This window comes from Pelecanus crispus, chromosome 7 (assembly GCF_030463565.1).
Source record: "Pelecanus crispus isolate bPelCri1 chromosome 7, bPelCri1.pri, whole genome shotgun sequence".
Lineage (NCBI taxonomy): Eukaryota > Metazoa > Chordata > Aves > Pelecaniformes > Pelecanidae > Pelecanus > Pelecanus crispus.
In genome coordinates this window covers 11,101,660-11,127,339 of record NC_134649.1, presented here as the reverse complement: position 1 = coordinate 11,127,339, position 25,680 = coordinate 11,101,660, and the positions used below count along the sequence as shown (strand labels likewise).

The window sequence follows — 25,680 nt, the reverse complement described above, 5'->3', positions numbered from 1 at the left end:
CTTCCCTCCCTACTTTCTTGGCACAACACTGTGAGCAACTCATCTTTCAACCCAAAGAAATTACCCTCAGCCAATGATTACAGGATGGCTTCGCTTGCTGCATGTACTGTGTCTTCATTGACTGTGTCTTTCACCTCCTATGTTGCTATCAATTTGGCTTGACTCAGTCAGACAACCAGCATGGCCAGCCAACACTTTAAGTAACAGTCAAGAGGAGCCTTACTTTTTGGATAGGTTTTGTTCTATTTAGGTCATTCTGCACTCGACAGTGCTCAAATGTGGGGAAGGCGATAATGTGTTCAAATTTTTTGATTCACTTCTTCCATTCCCGTCATGCTTAGCCTTTCTGAGGCAGCAATAGGAAATATATAGAAAATATAACCATAATAGGATTATATATATAGTATAAATTAATATATTGTATGATACTTCTATATATACATTTACATATGTGTGCAACATCTATGTCCTTCATATAGGTATACGTTGCCTCTATCTTTTTATTGTTAGGAGACTTGGGGAAGAAGCAATAGAATTCTTGGCTGGAGCAGGGGAATGTTATGGTTTCATGTTGTTCATATTTTCGCATTTTTGTTACTCAGATAAAAGCTCAGCATGTTGCAGTCTGACTTGAACAAAGTCAGGAAAAGCACTGTCAAGCATTCTGTGAAAAGCAGATTTTGTAAGCATGAATGCCAATGACTAGATACTTTTCAACACTCTGTTTTCTTTCAGAGATTAAACCAAAGCTTCCAGAAAAGTATTCTGCTCATGGACCTCAGATTGTCAGTATTCACCGAGTCTATATTCAAACAAGACAAGAGAAACGCATTAATTTTACCATAGGAAGCCGAGCCTACTTACTTCCAAAAACATCTGTCGTAATTAAGTGCCCTGTACGAAGGTTCCAGAAATCACTTATCCGGTGGGAGAAAGATGGGCAACACTTACAAAACTCTAAAAGACTTGGCATCACTAAGTCAGGCTCGCTGAAAATACATAGTCTTGAAGCTACTGATATTGGTGTTTACCGGTGTATTGCGGGCTCTGTGCATGAAACATTTGTACTCAAACTTATCGGTACTGACAACAGATTGATAGAACCACCAAATCTTAGAAAACATGCCAGTGAGACCAGTAACACAGATCACAATGAGGCCAACAGCTTTGGGGCCAAATGGCATAAAATGAGCAAAATGTGGCAGATGTGGAGTAAGAAGAATGAGCTCTATCTGGGTGACAGGCAAGTAAATGATCAGCCATTTCTGCGAAATCTTGAAACCTTTGGGAGTAATTCAGCAGAAGACTTCAGTTCTCATGAATTCAAGAATAAGCGACTGGAGGCAGCAGTTCTCCAAGGTGCCTACAGCATGGACACTGTGCAGTTTGAAGAACTGATCAAGAACATGAGTCAGCTCATTGAAACTGGAGAAGTCAATGATGACTTGGCATCCCAGGTCATTTATCAGTTAGTTGCTGAATTATCTAGGCCTCCGCAACCAACTACTGAAAAATGGAAGGGGGCCCAGGATGAGAAACTTGCCTCAAAACTCACAGGCAAATCACCTAATGAATCTGAACGTTTCAGCACAAAAACTGTTGATAAGTTAATGTTTGACCAGAAGGTTCCAGTTATTATGAGGCAAAAGGAAATTCCTCAAGTTTCCTTCAACAAAACAGTAACTGTACGAATTGGAAATACGGTTTTTCTGACCAAGAATACTCATGCTGTCAATCTGCTGTGTGAAACAGCTGGTATCAGTGAAGTGAAATATACTTGGACAAAAGATGGCGAGACACTAAAAGCCTCTGAGAAGTAAGTAAATATCTTCTCTTTTATTTTTGAATTACTTCTTATGTCGCTATCAACTGTAAAAATCCACCCTGCTGTGCAATATTAAAACATACTGTTGTAAAAATGAGATAAGCATGAACACTGCGCCTTCCATCTTTTTATTTAAGTAATTTAATTTTTTTCTTTCAAGTGTCTGTCATGTTGTTTGGCTTTACTAACATCCAAGTGTATGTCCATTTCCACGATATTACGTGGGAGGATTGACTTTTTTTACTAGGTGAAGTATTTTGTGATCTGCCTTAATCATTTCAGCTGCATCAGAAAATGAACAGATTTATACTCAAATTGAGAGGCCTATTGGATTCGTTCATATACCAAATACAGTGGGGACACATTACAAACATCTGCCATGGCATAGAGGAAAAGAAGTCTTAGTTCTTACTCATTTTAAGGAGGGAAAATATCACCGGTACTCTCACGATCCTTTAACACAGTAAATCTTTAGGTATAACTATAGCTGCATAACTTCAATTTAAAAAGAAAGAATGAGCTTTTATGGACTTTTTTTTTTTTTCAGTACTTTAGAATTTGCGAATATTTCTGTTGAGGACAGTGGAATACAAAATAATAAAGAACCTGTATTACCATCACATTTGAGAACTATACCTGAAGAACAAGTACAGCAAGTGTGTGTTATATTCAGATGTTTGCTCAGGACTGAGCAAATACTTTTACTTCATTGCCGATAAATTAGAAACTCACCTGATAATATTAACATTAACTTCGTGTGTGAGCCTTTTGGAATTATAGCTAGCTCTTGAGTAATGAAAAAAATGATTCTGAAATGATAAAGGCGCTTTTGGATATTTCTCAACATACTTAACTGATTAACCACACTGCCAAGAAAAATATACTTCTGCAGGGCTATCAATTAAAGCAAAGACACCAAAACTAAGCCATTTTTAAAAGCGCAAATGTTTTTGGAGCCATGTAGCTCCCACCAGTTATGTTTATTTTGTGAAATATGTGTAATTTCCCATTAATTTGTTGCAAGTGATACTTTCATTTTTTGGACATGATGGTGTTTTGTTTATTCATGAGCATCTGTTTGATTCCTAATGTCTGCTTTCATAAATTGCCTTCATTTTAGCCCAGACTGATATTGTTGCACTTAAGGGATACATTGGCAAAGTAGGTTTCTTTTCTATTTTTTTCACAGTAAGGTTTCTTATACACAAATCCATATATATGTGTGTGTACTCAAAAGCCAGTAGTGACTTTAATAGTATTACACCTGAAAAAGAATGTGAGGAGGTAAATGGGCTGTTTTTCTGTTGGGTTTGTAAAAGGTGGCCATACTTGAGCCATGCATGAGGTGGCTTGTTTTGTTGAGGCATGAGTATTTTTAATATGTTTGTGTGTCTCTCTTCCTTTTGTAACTGTACTCAGTGTGGGAGAATGCCAGAGCTACAGGTTTTTTGGACATGATGAGTGGAAGTTACTCACATAACTTACCGCTGAGAAAGGTAACAAGGGGGAAAAGTCCAGGCTGCTCTTTTCAGCTTCTTACCCAGCCTGTGATGTGGCCTGCCTCAGATGGCAGGCAAGGTATTCAAGACACCTGTGGGTTTTTGGTGGAAGACTTTAGCTTTAATGATGATAATATTAAAAAAACCCAACCCTACAGTAATTTAGAAGTCAGATTAGACCATACATTTGTGAATTCCCCAATCGTGCTGAAAACCAAGCTTGCTCTGGAGAGATGGATTTCTTGCCAAGCCTAACACTTTTAATTGTGGTAGTCTGATTTATTCATGCTGTTGTTCCCAAGGGATTCTGGTGTGTAGTAGCAAACTTGCTGTCCTCCAAAGGGCTGAAGAATCTTCAATGCACGTATCGCTTAGCGCTCCCCTTTTGTCACCAAAGAGGAGGCAGAACTGTTACTGCATGCACTGGTCCTAAAAAGGAGTTTTGCTGCTGTACCTGTAACTCTCACAAGAAGATTTGGCTGGGTTTGTCCCAGGATAGTAACCCTTGTCTCTCCTTGAATATTCTGCAGGGTGATCCTGGACACCGTTGGAAAAGTGCAGATTCAGAATCCGACTCAAAAGGAACTTGGTATATATGGATGCCTGGTTGTTAATGACTTTGGTTTAGATATGGAAACATCATTGCTATTGCGTGCAGGTAAGACTAGTATCCACAGAATCAGGCATGTGTATATATGTATGTTTTTTTAATATATAAGCACCCATCCCCACTCCAGTGTGAAATAGTTTCATTTGCTGGCAATCCATGAAACTCTGCCTGGTTTAACAGGTAGCAATAAGATGGTCTTGTTGCTCTAAAACCACAGCAAGTGTGAACTGAGTCTGCTTCTATCTATCCCACCTGTATTTTCCAGCTGCTGGTTTGCAAACCGAATTCTGTTCCAAACATGATGAATTTAAATACAGGTTCTATATTTAAAAGTCAAATAGAGCTTTTAAAACTGATTATCCCTTTAATTTCAAAGAGATTCCTGTCATCTTGTCCTCTGTGTTAAATGTTACAAATGTGGAAGCCAGCAGTCTCTCGGCAGTTGTTGGAGGTACAATCGTGGCAAGAATTGGAGCAAATATTATGGTTGAATGTCCAGTGAAAGGTAAGCAAGAACTCCATTTAAGTTCCCTTTAATGTTGGAATCAGAAGTTTACCTTACATCCTGAAAGAAATTACCAGTGAAGGCAGAAAATCATTGATCACTAGTAATTTTTTATTAGGTGTGTCACCCACACCAGGGTGTGTCTATTTCTTTACTGTCTGTCACTTTAATTTACACACACGTGTATATGTTCAAACAGACTTTCCTTTAAAAGTACTTTTCTTTCCATGAAGTGGTCTGAGGCTCCACTACAGAGCTTAAAGCCCACCAGAGTGAATGACTATCTTGCTGCAATAGCAAGCATGGCCAGCTGACTTGCTCATCAGAGAACTTTCCTTATCCCCATTTGAGATGCACATATGTCTAGACTATTGTTAAAACCGAAAATGAAATCTCCAGCCATAGCTTAATAGAACTTTAAACCTGACAGTGAAGTAAACTTACCTTTTAGAGCCATCAGTCTGCAGCTGCAGTAAGGAAACAAAGGAAAGTGCCGAGCCATGAGACCATGTAGATATTTTCTAGCTCAACATCTGTAGAGCAGCATTAATGTTAATCAGAAGCTACATGCGTTAAGCAGTTCACTGCTTCGTCATATTTTCTAGTCCTTTGTTGGAAAGGTAGATGTTTTCTTTTTAATCTCATCATTACTATCTGTTAAGTTTAAATTGTAAGATTTAACTCACAGTGGCAATATTCAAATCTTTAATAAGCTAAGGTCAGCCTTTTGTGCCTTGTTGAAGAGGTATGAAAGTTCTAATAACAATGAACATTGCAACTGAGTGCAGAGAGAGACTTCAGAGAAGACAGTGCGCTGTTCACATTCGTCTTGCTGGGGGAGTGCATATCAGAAAGCGTGTTGATACTGAACCAGAACAGTGATAGAAATATATATATATATGCAGATAGTTCTGCATACAATAGTGGCGCCAGGCTGACATGTATTAGGACATGTGGCTCTGCTATTCACTGTTGTACCAAGGCTAATTTTTTGATGAAGTAATATTTTCCAATTACAGTTTGGCAACTCTATGTATAACTGACCTACATCTCAAATTCAGCAGAGAGTTAATGTCACGCTGTTAATATTAATATTGTTAGGATGGGTAGCAGTTAGCAATTTAAATATAAATTAGTATTTTCACATGGGACTGTAGATTTCCAAATGCTTTAGAACTGTGTATATTCATGAGCCAAACTTTAGTTATGCTAAGACACCAGTGTTGACTTAAAAAATGATTTATCTAATTGCTTTGTTTCCTGTCATTGCCAAGGAAGTAAGTATTACTGTTTGTGAATAAAATAGAGCTTGCATGTCTTAAAATGTCACTAAGCCTAGAAGCAGAAAAACTTAGGAAATGATGTAAGCAGAGTTTTTCTGATCGCCTTTCCTTAATGAAAAGTAATAAAACACTGACTTCAGAAGTTTGAATTTAATAGCACTTTATGCTAATATGTTTCTCTAATAGGTGGGACCCAAAAATATGTCCATTTGCAGTGTAGTAGAATGAGGACTTTGTTGTGAATGCTGATAAAACATGTGAATTATCAGACAAACAAGGGTTTGAATCAGAAAAAATACTAATATTTCTATGCTCTCTAAAAGTTCTGTTCCTACAAAGAGACAATGTGAGTCTGCAAGAGTCCTTTTCTCCTCATCAGACATGTCAAGCAGACACATCTGATCTGTTGGACTAGTGCTAGCCCTCAAAATAGTTCTCCATTAGAAGAACCATCTAATGAATAAGGTGTCTCTGTGTGTGAATATTAGTGCCATGCCACTAACAGAATTCTTAACTTACTTTTAAGTTTCTTGGCTGCAATTATTTCTGAGGTTTTTTTCTGTAGGCTGGATAACCTAGAATACTTTTTAATAGTTGTTCAAACCATAGTTTTCTCTGTGAATAAATCTGCATATTGAGTTCTACATTTTGTGTCTACCAGTGTAAGGTCTATTCAGGAATTTTCTATCTGAAACACATATAAAAATTATGCACATATGCAAAATGGTAAATTCATGGTTCATGGTTCATTAGGAGCAGAACTTCAGCTGGAAGTAGGAGCAGCCTACCCAACAACCTGGCAAAGACAGTTGTGAAAGTTAGAGAGGAGGTGATGTAAGGAAAGATACACTTCCCAACTTCCTCTGCTGGCTGGCTAATGGCTGTACAATACACCCTTTAATTATTCAAGGCCTGAAGACAACCAAGTATATTCCACTTAAGGGGCTCTGGGTTCATTAGGCCATGTTACACAGGACAGCTCTTGTTTGATAGTTTTAACGGAGAGGGCGTGAAGTTTAGTATTACATACAGTGTTAGCTAGCTGACTACAGTTTTTTTCTTTTTTCATTGTTACTCATTTGGTTCTTTTTGTCCTTTTGAAAGTCTTTCTTGCACTCTCCAAAAATCACATTCAGATTGAAAAAACTTTGAAATGCTAAAGAGCAGTGTATCCTAATAAATAGAGAATATCAAGGAATAGATTAAGAAAAGCTAGCTGAACTGCTGAAGCTAATAGGATCAATTTCTTTTCCCTTTTTAATTTATAACAAAACTATTTTTCCACTAATTATAATAAACTCACTTTTATAGCTGCCACACGAGCACATACTAGAAGATATAACATTCTGGATAGATTCGTATTCCATTCTTAGAGCCAAGGGCTTTTCAATCAACACACATGGTATAAATATCAATACTGATTGCTCCAAATTACTCTTGGATAACATTTATTGTATTTGCAGAAAAGATCGTCTTGTGATTATTACTAAAATAAACTAAAACTGTCAGACTCCATTTATTGTGAAACCTTGAACGTTCCCAGTTGAAGTAAAAAAAATTACAAAAATGTATGAAATATGCATTGTCTGCCACCTGCTGGTGAGAGAGTGGAAGGGAAATACAGTGGGTTGAGGTTGTTTATACTATATACGTTGTATTGCATCTCTGAAATGTCTTGGCACAGAGGCTTTTAAAAGTAGAAACTCCATCTTCATCCAAATTCTCATTCCTATGAATATATTTTGGCTCTCTAAGTATAACATATTGATAAAAAAATTGTGAGAAATACACAAAACCTGTTGAATCAGGGTCACCTTTTTGCACAAAACGTTTCACAAAGATGGACCAGCTACTTGCTGTCAGTACTGGAACTTGAAACAGGTCCAGATGAATCAAGAATTTGATTTTCCGTCTGTTCCTTCATTTACCCACGCTATTCCAAATGTAACTTTGATGCTGTTCTTTGTCTTCTATGCTTAACCCCTCAGAAGACAACTCAGTGAAGAAAAATAGCAGTTTAATACATAGGATTCTGGCTCTTCATTTCTTTTAGGTTTTTTGTATGTTTTTCTAAAAGATATTAGTAATGGATTTCAAAGGTTTAAAGGGGTAAGTACAGATTTATTTTAGGAGGAAGGAATGACTATTTATAATTAGTATAATAAAAGGAGAATCTTTTGGTCTCATGCTTCTTTTTACTGTAAGTGCATCGACATTAGAGTTTTTGTTTGGATCAGGCATAAGCGAGAAGGACTACAAGATTACTTCAAAAGCTTAATTGTGCTTTGCTTTGTGTCTTGCAACGGTCTGGGAACCTGAAAACTGAATCCCTTTGGATGTAACTAAACTGAAACGCGTGCCTGGCGACTATATTACTCTCCAAATACTAACAGGCAGTAAGTCCAAGGGTCCAGGCAAGATTCACCAAGTAGCCCAAAGCAACCCTCATCCAAACGCACATTGGGTGTGTTTTGGGACCTCGGTACCAACTGTCTCTTTACACACACATTCCTGATGCCCTCCGCTACTTGCTGATGGTAGATATAGCCTGCAGAGTTCATGGGGGGAAAAAAACATAAATTTGAATGTTTTACAACATCACTTTTTTTGGTGTGTGTTTCTCCCTTTCTCTCACAGCTTTCCTTATTGGGGCAGGGGTTTCCTTCAAATTCCTAATTCTGGAAGGGTTAAGATGGATTGTGTTAGAGGAGGTAAAATTTCAAAAATCTATTAGAGTTCTTGGAATGCTCAGCAAACATGTGGGTATTCTCCTGATACTTCCTACTTCAATTTGCAAAGAGCTGTCAAGAAGTTCCCTCGGCAAAGTTTAACGAGTTCTCATAATGTAAAAGAAGAGGTTAGCTTGTTGGTTAGTACCTGATTAAATGATCGGAAGGAACAAGTGGTCAAATTTTACGGTGGAGAGAGGTTACCAGTAGGGTGCCCCAAGCCTCTGTTCTGGGATTTGTGGTGTTCAACATTTTTATAAAAGTTATGAAAAAGAATGCAAACAGTTGACTAAAGCTGTGAAGGATCAATATTTATAAAGGCTAATCAGATCTAAAACTCTCTGCAAAAATTTGCAGCAGGATCACACAAATAATGTTTTAATAGCTAAATGAGGGCAAAGGATGTTCAGAATTGATATTTGCAGAATGAATGTACATACAGAGCAAATCACCTTAAATATAGACGTGCACATGGCTGTACCTGAATGACTGCCACTGAAAGAAAGATTTGTGGAGTCATGCTGGTTAGTTCCATGGGAACACCAGCATGCTCCCTGCGTGGTGTCCATAAAGGCAAATCAAAACTAATGGCAGAGGAATGGACAAAAGGATAGAAAATATAAATTGGCCATTGCTTAAAGCTGTGGTGAATCCTGTTTGCAACTTGCTAATCTCATCTCGAAAGGGATATAGTAATGCTAGGAAAGGTAGGGAGAAGAGCAATATTAGAGGAAACAAGCGTGATGGTCTGAGTGCTACTGCTGGTTCTGGAAGCTAGGAAAATATATTGAGGGTCATTCAATAAATGCCATGATTTGAGTACTCTTTGCCTACACATCCCCAGGTACCCATCACTGGACACAAAGTGCTGAGTTAAGTGGACTTCAGGTCTGACTAAGAATGGCAATTCCTGCGTGGTTCTTTAATTTCTGATAAAATTATATTTTCCAAGTTCCTGAGTAGGTATCTACATCGTGACCATAAATATCTGGGTCCTTGGTGATATAGCATGGCTCTTCAGTAAAATGAAATTATAATTACTAACCAGTTGGGCAAAACAGTCTCTGATAACAGTGCTGAATTGTAGAATTGCCCTAATGCACACCAACCAAGTCTTTGTTGGGGGTCAACTACAGAATTCAGTCTATCAGTCATTTCTGAGTTCATACTTAACTCAGATCCTCTTATTTAGTTGCCTAAATACAGTTGCCTTATTTTAGATGCCTGATTTTGAAAAATATTAGTCTTGAACTTCTGCAGCTGAAAAAAAGTTCAAGTTCTCTTTGAGGTGACAGCCAGAGAACTAACCAGGACCCAACAGAGCTGTAGCAAGGGGGGGATGGGAAGGGGTCTTGCTTCAGAACCCCCCTGTGGAGGTCACCAGATGTCAGTAAGTATATCTAAACCCTGCTAGATGTTGCTACCACCTAGGAAGAGGAGCTGTTACATGCCTGGTAGGAAGAAGCAGAGGTAATAGCTTTGAAAGATTGCAAGAGAATGGGGCAGTATCAGAGGGCAGGTTGGAGGATCATACCAAGTGCCAAAATGTCTCATGCTGGCTCTCTGTCCAGGACTGTTATTCGCAGCGTAGTTGGCAAGATTCATGCAGGCAATTTCAGTAGCAGCAGGGTTTAGGCTTTTTAGGGTTCGCTAGAAGCTGATTGCTCAAGTGTAGTTCAGATGAATAGAAAGGCAGTTTGCGACTTCTGCTGGAGAAAATATGAAGATGTATCAATCAAAGAAATTGCACTGTAAGTTATACTAAATCCACTGTAGGTGTTAGTGAGTGTAGAATAAATAATAATCAGATGACATTTATTGTATGTATTACTGACCCAGAATCGTTTCCTCTGAAAGATGACACGTGAATTTAGCCTCTAAAGTTAGGTAAACTTTTAGCGAAGTGCAGCAAAATGTGATTTGTGCCAGCACAGTTCTGCCTTGCTCTTGAATGGGAAATACAGAATACTTTATGAGATTCTACATAGCTGGGGGAAAAATTTCTGAAGACATATCCAATGTTTTAGAGCAACTAGTTAGTAGGCCAAGATTTTTATGGTGTGTAATATTTCATAGGGCTTTCAAGGTTGGAGGAAATTTGTTTTTGAACACTGAATATTTTAAGGGCACCCTATAGTGTGGATTCCTTTTTTTTTTCTTTTCTTTTTTTAAAACACGTGTTTCACAGTCCCATCCGGAGCTGGAGTTTTTTTTTCCATAACATTTGCTGTCCCAGGGCCACTCATGGTAGAAAACAACTTTTTTCATGGAACATTGAGTATTTTAGAGCGGCTCCAGTGCTAGTGGAAAATAACCTGTGTTTGAGGTCAGAAAAATAGATTAAACTAATTTTAAAGTTTTATAGCCACTTAGGTCTATAGCAGAAATTTTTAACATCAGAGGATTTAGATCCATTGCAAGAGTAAGATTCTGCTTTTTAAGGTTTCTCTAAGACTAAGAAGGCCTGAGTTCAGGAATGCATCTTTGTTCATGAAGGAAAATTACACCCATTCTTAATTTTAAGCATGTGTATAATTGCATTCCCTAATAGGGATGGATTTAATCCTCTGCTTAAGTGCTTTCCTGACTTGGAGCCATAGGGATATGGTTGGTTGATTCTGCTACCAGCTGATGTCAGTGATGGATCTCCCATTTGAATCACTGGGATCTAAATTGCACTCAGGGATTCTGAACCTTTGGCAGTTTGGGTGAGTCGATACCTTTGGGCTCATCCTCAACTGCATCTGCGTGGAGGTGGGGTATGAAGGAAACAAAGGTGGCTACAGGCCATCTCCTACCTCTTCCCCTTTTTGTACTGGCTGGGGATCAAACCAGGAATTCTTCAGCTTGAAAGTAATATTTTCTTGGATGTAGATAGGGAATGACTTCCTTCCAGGATTACAAACTGGAAGATTTACTTTTTTTCCTGAAGAGAAGGTCTAGGAAAAGATTCCCAGAATGATTTGGTGTCTTCTGATGGATACAGAGGGGCAGCCACTCTGTAGAAGAAGCTTATGTAGATGTGTTAAATTTGGACCGTAAGGTGAATGGAAAGACACATTTTAAAACTGACCGGGAAAGGACAAATGACAACAGTAGAAACTTCTTTGAGTCAGAACCGAGGGCAGAAAATTATAACAGTGAAGAGGAAATATTTTTAAAATTCAATGTAATTAGCTATTAAACATCTCTTGATAGTCTGTAATGGAAAATGCTCTTGAAGACAGTGTGAATGTTATTTTTGTCCATGTAAAGTCCCTAAGTAAATCAACCTTTATGTAAAGAAGAGTCAAGCCTCTGCAGTAAAATTCAACCTTGTGCACAGGACGAACTCCTCCATGAAGTCCTACAAATATTTCTCAAGGCTTAAGTATAATTTCAGCTCCATTCAGTTTGTCATCCTCAAGAAAAGAAAGAAAAAACCACCAACACCTCGTGGTTTGGCTTATTTTTGCTTAGTTTAGCTTCTCCTTGGATAAGAAAACAGTACTTAACTTTTAAAGTTTTATTTACATGAATACTAAAGGATAAAGCACAGGTTTTAGGCCTTAACTATTTGCCCAGAAAAAACCAGCTTTTTTTGCATTTTGATGGTATGCTTGAACTCTGTCCTGCAGTTTCTGTGTAGGAAAATCGGTGCTTTTCACAGTGCTGCTGTAAGAGTCTTGTCATGAGGAATGTGGGAATTGTATACTTTGCCTGCTTTCTCACAAGAGCTGATAGATGAGACTTCACTCAGTGTGCAGTGCTGCATACCAGTAGGGAAGAAAAATCTTATCTCAGGAGTAGTAAATGTGGAGTCTGATTTCTAAAGGAAAAGCATCAAAAATCTGCATGGCGGAAGCTTTTTCACCTAAAATTTATAAATGGTGACTGCATGCTGGGGTTGTGCTATGTGCTGTGTTATGAGAAGGAGTTTTATGCAAAGCACTGTTAAGCACAGAGACTATTAAAAAGGTAAATGCACACCTAAAAATAGAGGGTTTTTAGTATCCTCCAGCAGTAAGAGTTTCTCCTGATAGGAATTCCAGAAATGACAGCATGCGCAAGAACTCTGTGTCTCTCATGAGAGTTATGGCAGAAAAGGATTTTTCACTGGCCATATGAACACACAGATAAACTGAAGCTGTCCAGAAGAGATTGAAATGTACACACTGCTTTGCTGAAGAATGCAAGGAGCTGGATTATAAGAGATGTCTTTTTCTCCTGCTTTATTTCTTTAATCCATTTATAGGGTGACTGTCAGCAGATGGGATAGCACCACACAATAAAACTTTTTTCTGGCCAGATTCTCTACTGTATCTCTCTGGATGCACAACTCCAAAAGCTTTATATCACGTTTGTGCTTGCTGCTTTTGGGTTCCCCTGAAAGGCAGGGTTAGAAGCCCCTGATTTCTAGCATATAGCGATGTCCTGACGGCAGAGTGTGCAGTCCTTCCCTCTCTTCTCCCTTCATGCTATACTCTAGCCTGTAACAGGTCCCTGAACTCTTCTCTGAAAGGTATCTTCCTTTTTTCCTTAGCTCAAGGCTCAAGCTGAGGATTTTCCTTAATACTCTTAATGGCAACCTAACCAAAAGCCCATGAAAAAGCCTGACACAGAGGACACAGAAAAAGCCTGATTGCAAAGACCAGTTGTTCTTAAGCAGATGGTCCAATATCTCCCAGGCTCACTCTCGGATAGTGAATTAGTTGCCACATAGTACAAAGGTTGGGGAAAGAAAGGGAACCATGAAATGCAAAAACTTGAAGGGTCCTCAGAATGATTGTGAAGAGGCCAGCTCAGAGGGACTCAACAGACAGTTGACATACAAATTATAAACTCTTAGATAAAAATCGTACTTCTCAGTAGTTTTAGGTACAATACAAATCAGGAGTGTTGTGATTATCGCCACTACTATTTTCAGCTCAAACCGCTCACGTTTATGGATGCACCTTGAAGGTATCTAGACAACATTGACTCTTTTTTAAAATGACAGCGTGTGATAATCATGTGTAATGCATAATAGTATTGTTTTTTCCATTATGTGTTTAACTGATAATTTTTCGTGGATTTTTTTCCCCCCACTTTATCTGTAAGTGACAGCACCCCTAAGATTCCTTGGATGGATTCATTGTGCATTTCAGTTGGACTGGTTGCTGGACTGCCATGCAGGGCTCTGTCCACAATTCCGCTCCTTAGACCTAGAATTTATATTTGTGTATTCACATTATTCACTTGAGAAATGGTCTGATTTACTTGTGTGTGTGTGTGGTATTACTTGCTTGTTTCCCCTAAAGAGAAATGTATACAGCTCTTTGGAGAAGGAAAGAGGAATCATTTTCTATAACTTAAATTAAGTTTAAGGTGTGCAACAGATGCCCAATTTTAAACTCAAAATGAGAGGCAAAGCTATTCTGCAGATTTCTTCTGCAAACTGAACTCCAGTCCAGGTTTTAAAAGGCTCTACATGTCTCTGAATGAGACATGGGTAGAAGAGTAGAGACATGGCAATTTTTCCGGGATAAACTCTAGGATACAAACCAAGTTTGGAAGAAAGAAATATTTTACTTAAGTTAACTCCCAGGAATGAGGTACATTTCTGAATGCTGGTGAGAGCAGAAGGAGGACTGTATCATGGGGCGATACTGGGCTGAAGTTTCATGAAGGCTCAGGTTAAAAGCTTAAATTTGAACCTTTCCAAACATTTTTGTGCTTTTGTGTTTTGTGGAATTTGACTTTAAATCTTTTGACTTCAGTCCCATCTCAACCATGCTGCTTCTGGCTTATTTTTGGCTCTGATTGATCTGCAGGATTTTGGTGCCAGTGAGGGTAGTCTGGCTGCAAACCTCTAGGCCTTAGGTTAAAACAGCTCAGCATCCCCACAACACCTCCTCAGCCCGTCTGTATAGTAAGTATATATGCCTGAACGGCCATGGAAAGTACACTGTAAAGGAAAAATATGTCTGAGAATGATACACTTTAGCCAGAAAGCTGGGGTAAAATGGAAAAAAGACCCTTAAAACAAGACCTCATCCTAATTCCAAAAGGATTTTTCAAAGTGGCATAAAGCTTCTTCTGGAAACTTGAAAAACAGTCTGGTTTTTTGGACCCTTGTACACTCTGCAGATCTGTACTTTGTTTTATGCGGTTTTATTCAGTAGAACACAATCTCGTGAGTTTAAAAGCACTGAACAGTTGCTAAATTGTCAGAATAAAATCTGTGATTATGCAGAAGAGTTTTTCTCTCTGCTGTCTTTCTAGAAAAAATGAGGGGGGAGCTTTTTCCTTCAGTGAAATAGCAGCTTCCAAAAAATATGTCTGGTTCCTATTACAGTAAAGGAAAAACTTGAGGTGTGCATTGGAAGTGCTAAGCCAGTGATTGAAATGTTAAAGTTGTTCCTAAAGGCTATTCCACATCATGAAGACATCATCTGTAAAGTAATACCGCACAATGATCTGTGAAGAGAGGAGACTGAATTAGCATTCAATATGGCTGAAACTTCCAAATATCCCACATTCAGGTCAGCTTCTATAGCAGAACCCATTTTGGTAGTCTTCAGTGAGCACTGATCAATATATTTAGAGAAAACAGAGTTTAGGTGAAAAACAGTTTAACTGCTCTGACTTGTTTGTGCCCTGCGCCTTTGCGTACCCCTGCAGCTAGTCACTGTGCCACATCTGTCAGACTTACCCAGCAATTTATCTAGGATTTTGGAGCTTTGAAAGAGCGCTTCTGCTGCGGCAGCTCAACCAGAGCACAAGCAGTGAAGTGTCTGAGTTGCCAACTTGCCAAATATCTTTTTAAAGGCAGATGTTTGAGGAAAAGAAAACAGTAGAAGTCCTCCCACAGAGGTGGTACTGTGCCAGTGGAAAAAACATCTAATTAAAACTAAATGTCCAGCGTCATTCATTGATTCAAATTTAGAATGACAAGTTATCGGCAAATGCCGAGTTTCTCAGAGTGCAAGCGTTACAGTAGGCATGATAATAGACCTTTGGCTTTCTATAACATGGTAAATGAGATTGCTTTCACAACTAAGCCCCTTGTTTAGTTGTTCATAGCTCTTTCTATGCCTTTTCCTTCACACTGCATTGTTACAAGTTGTATATATGACATCTGCTACTTGGAGAAGTTTTCAGGAACTTTTTTGGCAGAAATTGACCACATATATTTTCTAATCTAATTGATAAACATACTGGTTTTTTCTTCAAGAGAAGTATTTTGCCTCCATTTTTTTTTCTTTATTTTTAATTAGAAATTGAATGTTCATTCCTTCCTCCATATATTCTGGGATGCAGAAAGATGCTGTGCAGATCTTTATGTTAATTGGCCCTGATTGAGGTTAATGGTCTCACATCTTTCAGTAGCAAGACACATGAGCATGTTGCTTTTGTAGGACCAGTAGCAGTTCTTAAAGCTGTTCTGTGAGCTTGTCTTGCAGTGCTTAACCTTTAATTTCAGTGGGATGCTGAATTATTAATAGGGCTCACAACTGAGAAGTTTTGTTGTGAGTGGAAAAAGTACTTGTTTTGCTGCAGTGTTGTTACTTTGGTTTACGCTATCTGTGAAATGACAAAGGATCCTTGAATGTTATGTGGGCAGTTAGCAATATAAAACCTATGGTTTATCTCTCTCAATAAATATTTTAATTATTTGCATTCTAAAGGTGTTCCCCAACCAAAGGTAACATGGTTTAAGAAGAAAGACATGCTACAAATCAATTCTTTCTTGGTTTTGAATGGCTCTTTATTTCTGAGGAATGTTTCCTATGAAGATGCCGGAACATACACTTGCAGAGCAACTAATGCTCTTGGAAAAGCTGAAGCCGCGTCTGTTCTCCACTTAACTGGTAAGCGCTAAATGAGAATTCCTTACTGATAACAATAGTGAGCCACTTTGATTATGAAGTTTAACCAATAAAATAGTTGGGGGGGATATTTAACACTTTATTATGAACTTGGAATTTTTGTCTGCATCTGACTCCGTGGGATCTGTTCTCTATTTTGTGTTTCCTGTAATAGTGGATCTGGGTACAGATGGTTTGACTTGTGACTTCTTCAAAAATTGTTCCATCTTCTTGCTTCCAGGCAACAAATATCAGCCCTTAAACCAGCAGACACATTAGAAAACTAAATCCACTGTCATATGACATTGCTTCCAGTGCTTTTATCTAGGGAAATGGGGCAGGCTTGAGTTATTCAGAAAATCTGCAGGGAAATGCAGTGAAATGAAAGCAAAGGCTGGTTTTGGGTTTGGTTTTTGGTTTTTTTTTTTTTAATTATAGAGGCCAATAAAACATAGGGACACGGAAAACAAAAAATTCTGAATATGAACTGCTAACTCTCAGAATAGAACATGTAAAGAAAAACTCCATTTAAATGAGTCTGTTGTAAGTAGATTAATAATGTAATTCTGTATAATAGAATCATGCCTTGCAAGTAGCTCCCAGAAATGGATCATTCAGCTCTAGAAATTCACTTTCTCACCATTTTGCTGTATGAAGTACAATGCAGTTATACATGGCCAATCCTGCCACAAAGCTTGCTTTCTTAGGCACACGTGTGTAGGGCAGGTTATAGATGTTTGGATCTGTTGGCCAAGGAAGATGTACCAAAGATATAATAGGAGTCTCTGTGTGAGGATGAGTGTAGACTGAAGCTCCCTTCTTGGTTTCAGTTTTCCTGGACTACATCAACACTTCAGACGTTCCAGAGAGGAATATTATTATAATGACGTGACTGGGAAGATTGCTCACAAGAGTCCAAAATTTGTTTCTATTCCTGGTCACATGACATTAGTTTAAATAAATCTTGAGTGGATAGGAGAGGGCCAAATTCTGCCATTTTTTTTGGCTGTGCGAAACTGCAAAGAAATGGGAGGTTTTCTTGTGTCAGGACTTGCAGATTGCACTGACTCCATGTTGTCTAAAGCAACACCATGTCAGCCTTTTAGACTTTGCTACAGCAATTACTGCCTGACCTGGGGCAGTCAGGCAGTAGAGCAAAATCTGTGTAGCCTTTCTAATAAAAGTTCCTAAAGCCTGACAAGGCAACTAACCTTTTGCCTGTATGGGACTGCCCTCACTGTGGTCCTGTGGAGACTTTTTTGTCCCAGTGTTTACACAGAGAAGCAGGAGGCTTTGTACAGACATTGCACACTGAGGAAAAATGTTGAACCGATGTAAAATGACCCATGGAAGTTAGAATATAACAAAAGATTTAAACTGTTCTGGAAGGAGAATCATAGATATGCACATTCATTAAAACAGAAATGTTGACTAAGTGGCAAGAACTGTGGGTTACTGACAGATTGCCCACATTTTTGGCAGTTATTCTGTCTGGCGTATGATAAAAGGAGGCGTTGCTATAGTGATAGGCATATGATTCTGCATACATTAAGCTATCTCTATGCATAATGGGATTTTAAGAGATTTTCTTTTTTTCTGTTGTAGCACTTTGTTGTAATTGCATCTAATGGAACAGAGAAATTGGCCTAATTCCATTGAGAGAATTATTTTTCTTTAATTTTCTGTATGTGAATGACTGGTAATGAAATAATAAATAACATGGTCATGAGAAACAGGAAATACATCATACCTCCTGTAAATCTTGGTTTTACACTAAGTGTTACAGGCTATTTTTCTAATAAATAAAATTCAGTAGATTTGATTAATTTAGAAACTTGCATAAACATTAGAAATAATTTCTGCGTTTCCCTGTTTACATATCTGAAGTATATTTGTTAGACAGACAATTTAACTGCATAAATGAAGTTGATCCTGAAGAATTCCGAAGTGCTATTATCCTTCTGCTTCATAAGTAGCATGTTGGATATTTTGATACAATTTTTTTTAGCATCTTTATTTAATTCTTGCTAAAAAGAGATCTTATGCATTGTGTTACAGAACAAAGGTATATAGAGAATAACACTCTATTATCAAAGGGAAGCAGAAGAAAGCGCGTCCTAATGGCATCTGGAGTTGGTACAAATGTCAGTGTGGTACCTGGAGATCCACTAAGAATAGGTATGTTGTGTCTTCTGCTTTGTCATTTAAATTATTTAATGATTTCGTTAAAACGGAGAGGGCCCCATGGAGAAAGTGAGTGTAATTCCTAAGAGTCTGGGTTTGGTGACCTTCAGGATTTGCTAACCATATCTCAGCTTTCTGTTATCAGGGAGGGAACCTCAGAGTAAGACAGACAATTATTTTTTGATTTGGCTTTTCAAAAAATGTTTTTAAATGGTGACCCTTTAGGCATCGGCTAGGTGACTCACCATGAGACTGAAGCTGCATAATTTCTCTTTGAGCATCACTTGAAAACAATGGGAGGGGATTCAGCTGAGCTCTAGAACTGGGTTTTTATTTTTCTGTCTAAATGAATACCTCTGTTTCCATCCCTGCTTGTGCCTATGGAGTGAAAATGCAGCAATTTCATTTAACCAGATTATGACTCCTTTCCACAACAGATAGAAACTCTTTCAGTACAAACCTATTTACATATTGTAGTCTGGGATGAAATCTTCGTTCCATTTAAATAATTGTTCCCCCCACCCACTTCCTTCATATAGAGGTTAAGTTTGTAAGAACTTACTGAAAGGGAAAATATAAAGAACTATGGTAAGCATACACAGCTTACACAGCTGATAGCCTTCAAGGGGCAGTCAGGATTTTGGGCCATAGCTTGGACTTCAGTGAATTTATGCATACTCTTGTTTTTGTTTAGACTGGTAAGGTCTTTTACACAGAATCACACAATCATACATACATTTTCACAAACATTTCAATGTGTTTAGAAAAACCTGCTAAAATGCTGTTGATTTTCAGGTTGCCCAGTGCTACCCAGCTACAGAAATTCAGTTCACTGGCTTTTCGGAGATAGCCCAATTGAGGAAGCTAAGACCTTGCAATACCGAACCTTGGTTGGGGGTCGTATCCTAGAGGTGAACACCAACTCCGGTCAATTTGCTGGACAATTCCAATGTTGGACTTCAGCCAGTGCAAAACCAATGTCAGTTTGGGTAAATGTCAAGAAGGAAGGTTTGTTGAAAATTATATGACAAATTCTTAAATTTTAAAATATTTTCTTTCACTGTGTAAAGACTTTCCTGAAACCTAATCTGCTTTTATACATAGAAGGTAATTCATAAATATACGTTTAACTTTGCATATGTGAATAGTCCCATTTAAGTCAATAGACAATGTCCATACTCAGAGTTGGATATTGGAATTAATGTGTATCCAAATATCATGCAGGGGTTCTCATTTCTTGCCTGCGTAGCTGAGAAGCTGAGAGAATGTTGCCTGATTCAGTGTCTTGCTGCTTGAAGAGTTTTAAATCAGGCAGGTTTTCTCAACTTCCCCTTCAGCAAATCATACAAATTGCTGTCATGATAGCCCACCAAACTGAAACAAAACTGACTTTGAGGTAATCTTTGGAAATATCTTAATTATAGTTAAAATAATTTTAATATAATTGTCATATTCCAGTGTCATTACAATGATGTGGTAGCCATGTTGTTGTAGTCACCCTTAAACATGTCACTGTACTATGGCACTCTCATCGATTTCAGTGTTAAGTTTTCAAGAACGTTTTGTAATGTTCTCCGATGTAATGTGCTTGCACGAAACTACATTTCCATTAGTAGGTTATAAAATGTGCATTTGAGGATTATAGATGAATCTGCGAAGAATCTTATATATGCACCAGCAGGACAATAGGCTGCATATGCAAACATTTTATAAAGTTTGTAGATATTTAAAGTGCTTTAGAAACTAATTACATCATAATTGGGCTTTAAAAAAGAGGGTTAGGAACTTAGATCCTGCTAAGAGTCTGGCAGCAAAGCACCAAACTCCATCTGACAGTTTAAAAAAAATACTGTCTAACCAGTAAATACCCAGGGAATGCAAATCAGATTCAAACCCAAGTATCTGTTGAAATTGAAAGTTTTCATGTGTGATTTATCTGTTATCTTATCAAACTGATTTGGTTTATGGTTTATGTGCAAAGGACTCAAGCTCTAAGATCAGATCTTGCAAGTCTCCCACGCTGTGTATAAGTGTACTCTCAGTGACTGCCAGTGGATTTCTTTTATGATCATAGAATCATAGGATCGTTTAGGTTGGAAAAGACCTTTACGATCATCCAGTCCAACCATTAACCTAACATTACCAAGTCCACACTAAACCAATTAAGGGCAGACTAGACTAAACCATGTCTCAAAGTGTCACGTCTACCCGTTTTTTGAACACTTCCAGGGATGGTGACTCCACCACCTCTCTGGGCAGCCTGTTCCAATGCTTGACCACCCTTTCCGTGAAGAATTTTTTCCTAATATCCAATGAGAATGGTTCTGTGTGCATGGGGTTGCAAAGCCAGTTACATTTATAATTTTACTGAAACATATCTCTGATCAAAATGTTCATTTTTTAAATCAAAAGTAAATCAAAATATTTATGAACTGAATCAGAAAATATCCTAATAGAGTTTATCAAAAATGCATCCAGGCCTTGGTCCTAATATAGATCTCATGTCTGTAGTCTTTAGCTGGACTACCTTTTGGTTGCCCAATACCCTTTCCCGTGAGGCTGGTCAGTATTTTGGGGAGATTCTCTTTTGCAGTTGTGAACTTTAACTCTGATTGTTGCTTATGTAAGTGTTTCATCACTGAAATACCCATGCATTTGTAAGACTGCAAAATCTCCTTTGGTGGTTTTTGCACAGTAGGCATATTGAGGGCACTTCTGAGCACTATCATCCTAGTTAAACAAACAATACAGTCTCTCCATCATAGTTGCAGTCAGTAAATTTAACTATTTCTACTTTGAAAAGGGCCCTTTTGTATTATTTTAAGAAACCCAGAAGTAATAAGGAAACATTGAAAAACAATAAGTTAAAGAATTCATTATGTGCTGGAAGAGTGAGCCTGTGGACACAGCTGGTAGCTATCAATTATTCTTGGTTATTACAGAAAAATCTGACTCCTCCTGTGATCACATAAAAATCTGTCAACATTGCATAGTACTTCATCTTTTACCAAGCGTCAAAAAAAAAAAATTGTGGGGGAAGGTGTAAGTGTGGAATTGTGGCTAAATAAAAGGTAGTAATTGTTAGAGGTGATTGGTTTTTTATATGAAATGCTCTTTACAGCAAAATTCCTTTTTCATCTTGCCAGATGCCTTGGTGGCAGATTATTTATGCATTAAATACTTTTCTATAGTTTAGTACAGGATTCTCTTAAATCCTGAAATTATGTGAAGTGTCTGGAGTAAGATGAGTTTTCTTCAGAATATACTTACTGTAGAACAGCAGGAAACCTAGAGAGCCTGATTTACAGTTTCCTCTTTTTAATGCTCATTGTATAAAAATGTTATGAAAGTTTTAAAAGAAGTTCATCAGTTCCTACTGTGAGCCAGGTTCTGCCCTTCATGTGCACATATGCTGATCCCATTTGCCTTCTAGAGAACTTCATGCTCATATGTAAGGGCTGAAGTTGAGAGGAAGCTGAGTAGGACTAAATTCTACTTTGGCTTACGGTCCCTTTTCACAATGCTGAAATATTTGCTTTTCTACAGAGGATGCGGTATCTATCTAGCTTACAGAATATGCTGCCAAATCAATTAAAATGTGACACAATTATAATTTATAGTGCCTCTCTCACACTGCTTTCAATTGCATTTCTTAGATTATAAATGGGAATATGCTGAATGGAGTACTTGCTCTGCTAGCTGTGGGAATTCAGGAACCCGCTCCAGAAGTCTACAGTGCATGAATACAGAGAAACAGAAAGTAAATGAATCATTGTGCAGAGAGCTGCAAAAACCAGTGATTATTTACCAGTCCTGCAACACAGATGACTGCCCTGCCAGGTAAATTCCTTTCTACTCTATTTCCATGTGTTCTATGTGTATTAAAATGCACTCACATCCTCCTGAAATTGCTTCTGTGTTTATACTCTGAGTCTGAAATGTGGGGTTTATTTCATCATGAACCCTAAAGCATGAGAGATGTGAAAATGGATCACAAGCAAGTAGGGGAACACTTGATTCAGCTGAATAAATGAGATCTGTGCACGTCTCCATGCTGCTGCAGCAAGTCTTGCTGCTACCAGACTTGAAGCTAAGCTGGCGGTCTCTCTGAGACACCGATGTGCTACTTTTGTGGAATCTGTGCCAATGCGCTGAGAGAAAACTCGTTACGATTAGAGCAGCCAGGATACTCATGAGAGGAATCTGTGTTCACCTCCTTTCCTTCCGTGCCAGCAGAGCTCTGAGTAGGATGTTTACTGTGGAATGCCTCATGTGTCTCTAATGCCCCTCACCACAGTGTCACGCTCCTTGCATGTCCTTCCCTGCCAATTTTCTCGCTGGATCAGCTGGGGTACCTTGTGATCTTGGGGCAGAAAATCTTTATATCACAGGCAAGTGTACCACAACATCTGATTCCAAAAGCCAAAACCTTACTTCTAGACTTCTTGAGTTGCACTGAGCATTCCAGCTCAACAAGGCATTGCTCTAGGTTTTTAGCAGGAAATCCCACAGGACTCCTCAAAACAAGTGCTTTCCGTTGCTTAAAAGAGTTGGCCATCACTGTCAGCAATGTAAAAATCTGTGAGGGATGAAAAGTCATGCACATGTTTTGGAGTTGTCCCTTGCTGGAAAATGTTCGGACAGAAGTGTTAAGACCTTAGCTGACATTATGGAAGTGCATCTTGCCAGTATGTTCTAAACTCTATTCTAAATACAGAAAACATAGCAACAGGTAAACATCAGGAGAAATGTCTTTATATTTCATTATTAGCAGCCAAAAAACCAGATCATCTTAAATTGTGAGTCTGAACTCCAGCCAGCCTATAACAAGCAAGCTTTTTGCCAGTGGAAAAATACTGAAATAGAACTAATAGTTTGAAACACACAGACTCAGTTGCAGGTTTCCCTCTTAAAATCCAGCCATTCAGAGCAGATGACAGAGAGTTAGGAGGATACTAGAGGGCCTGGTGTTCCCCTGAGCGAGGTCACACCTTTGCAGTGGACGAGTTAACAATCTGATCATCACTGGACCCAGAGTATTCACCACAAAACCCAATCAGTTGTTCCATATGGCTAAACAGACTGGGACCTAAATTCTCCCTTATTAAAATACTTAGATTTATTTTGCTTTTAATTTGGTGAATTTACCAGTGGAAAGGAATTGTGTGTATACTAACGTAATTAACTCTACCTTGAATTATACGTGCTTGCTAATATACAAATTGTTTTTCCTTTATGAAGTATTCCACACTTCCTATATACAAGTTCATCCCAGATGACTGGAAAATACCCCTGTGTCTGGTTCCTAGTGCCTCCAACCTCTCTTCCTTCCCTGTGATTACTGACCTGGGAGGAAAGTGCAAAATGTTGACTTCCCTTTCCATTTCCCCACTTACTGATTTCTGCATGATCTTCTCATCCCAAGGCAACTCCTTAGAAAGTATCCGTAGATTTTAAAGGCTTTAGATGTATGGTCAGTGTCTTGGGCCCTTATTATTCAAAGTGCTTTGCATGTGTTTAACCACTTCTCTCCAGCACAGCATAGAAGTACAGTTAAGCAAATATAAGGGTTTAAGCACGTACTTAACTTGTGCTTTAAGCGTTTGCCAAATTTGGGCCTTGCTGACTCGCTGTGCACGTGCTGCACCAAATGTTTGCAAAAGTACTTGAGCTTTAAAAGGGAGAAAAAGACAAGAGTCCAGACTGTAAAAGATTAATCTTCCTCAAATGGATATAAACTGTTTGACCGTAAGAAAATGGAATAATTGCTAAAGAGAATAGAATATTTTTCCTGCTATCACACTTGTGCTACACATGAAGTCCCATTCTGTATTTCTAGCTTAGATTTATGAAAAGATCAAGTCAAATAAATCGTATTACCACCTGCTGCTTCCCCAGCATTGTTCCTAGCTGCCAAGACAGACTAAATCTTTGCAACTTCTAATCAATAAATAACATGTTCTGCTTGAGCCATTATCTAGCAAGATCTTGATGTAATAAATTTGGATGAGTTATGACACCTGTCACCTTAATAGTAACTAAATCAGTACCATTCATTTAATAAGTTATGGAAAAGTATGCTGTCTTTCCTTCAGAAATGTTAAATCTAGTAGGGTCTATAGGGTTTACCTAGTATAACCTTTTGGGTAGCAAGCAGTGTCATTTCTGTTAGCATATATTGAGCCACAGTTATAAGTTAACCAAATTTATATGACCTTGCTTAACAACTGAAAAAGCCGATTCTACCTTTTCTCACATCTGAAACTTGCAATGACAGGTGCTTTTGATTTTTATTTGCAAACAGACCGCTGCAAACTACCAGCAAGTTTGCAATGCTTTCATAGTTGCTATAAATTTGTCTCTGCATCTCGTAGGTGGGTAACTAGTCCATGGTCTGAGTGCTCTGCATCTTGTGGCAATGGATTTCGCTATCGACAAATAACTTGTCAACAAGTAAAAGCCAATGGCAGTGTGCTGCCACTGCTGCCAGATGCTTGTATACACAGAGATCGTCCTGTGGGAAGGAAACACTGTGTGGGTCATTTGTGTACAGTGGGGACAATGCAGACAAAAGGACAGGTAAGTTACAGAGTTTGTCTGGAAACTCCTTGTGTTATAGAAGTGTATTGGTGCCATCATACCATTGGCTGAACATCTATTCTCTTGCACAAAGGAAGAGCTATGTGCCACTAGTTGTAATTACCTTTCAGACCAGTGAATTACAAATCCTGGGGTTTTTTTCATGTTGTCTGAGCTACTTTTATTTGTCAAAGACGTGATCTGAAACCTGAGTATTAGTTTCAGTATATTTTATAAGCTAATCCATTGCTATGTATTCCATTTTTTAAGCTGGTATATTGCTTTTATCGCAGTCTTATGAGAACACAGTTTGCACAGCTGTACTTGTGAAGTCCCCAAAGAAAGATACATGAATGCGCTTCAAAAGAAGTTGCCACAATATTTAATACAGACAACTCTGCTTTCTTATGTTTTCTATGTTTCCTCATTTGTGCAGTAAACTTGTGTTCATTTTTATATGAATTTTGTAATTATTAACACAGTCTTTACTGTTCAATGACCAAAGTAATGAATTAAGAGAATTACTGTTGCTGTATTTCTGATACAGGTATTAGCAAGGCAAGTTTGTGATTGTCAGAGCTACAGAAAGAATGTTGCAGCACTAGAGATGTGAAATGATGAGAGCATAGACAATGGA

At 38.2% G+C, this 25,680-nt stretch overlaps 1 protein-coding gene across 2 annotated transcripts in view; it reads left to right on the top strand.

The window, feature by feature from the left end:
* ADAMTSL3 (ADAMTS like 3) overlaps positions 1-25,680 on the top strand; it is a 188,917-nt gene that overhangs the window by 160,516 nt on the left and 2,721 nt on the right. For both annotated transcript variants that reach the window (XM_075713979.1, XM_075713978.1), the window contains exons 21-28: positions 736-1,816; positions 3,855-3,982; positions 4,311-4,439; positions 16,101-16,283; positions 18,339-18,458; positions 19,260-19,472; positions 22,121-22,304; positions 24,839-25,043. In XM_075713979.1, coding sequence (XP_075570094.1) covers positions 736-1,816; positions 3,855-3,982; positions 4,311-4,439; positions 16,101-16,283; positions 18,339-18,458; positions 19,260-19,472; positions 22,121-22,304; positions 24,839-25,043 — 2,243 coding nt within the window. The remainder of the gene's footprint in view (positions 1-735; positions 1,817-3,854; positions 3,983-4,310; positions 4,440-16,100; positions 16,284-18,338; positions 18,459-19,259; positions 19,473-22,120; positions 22,305-24,838; positions 25,044-25,680) is intronic.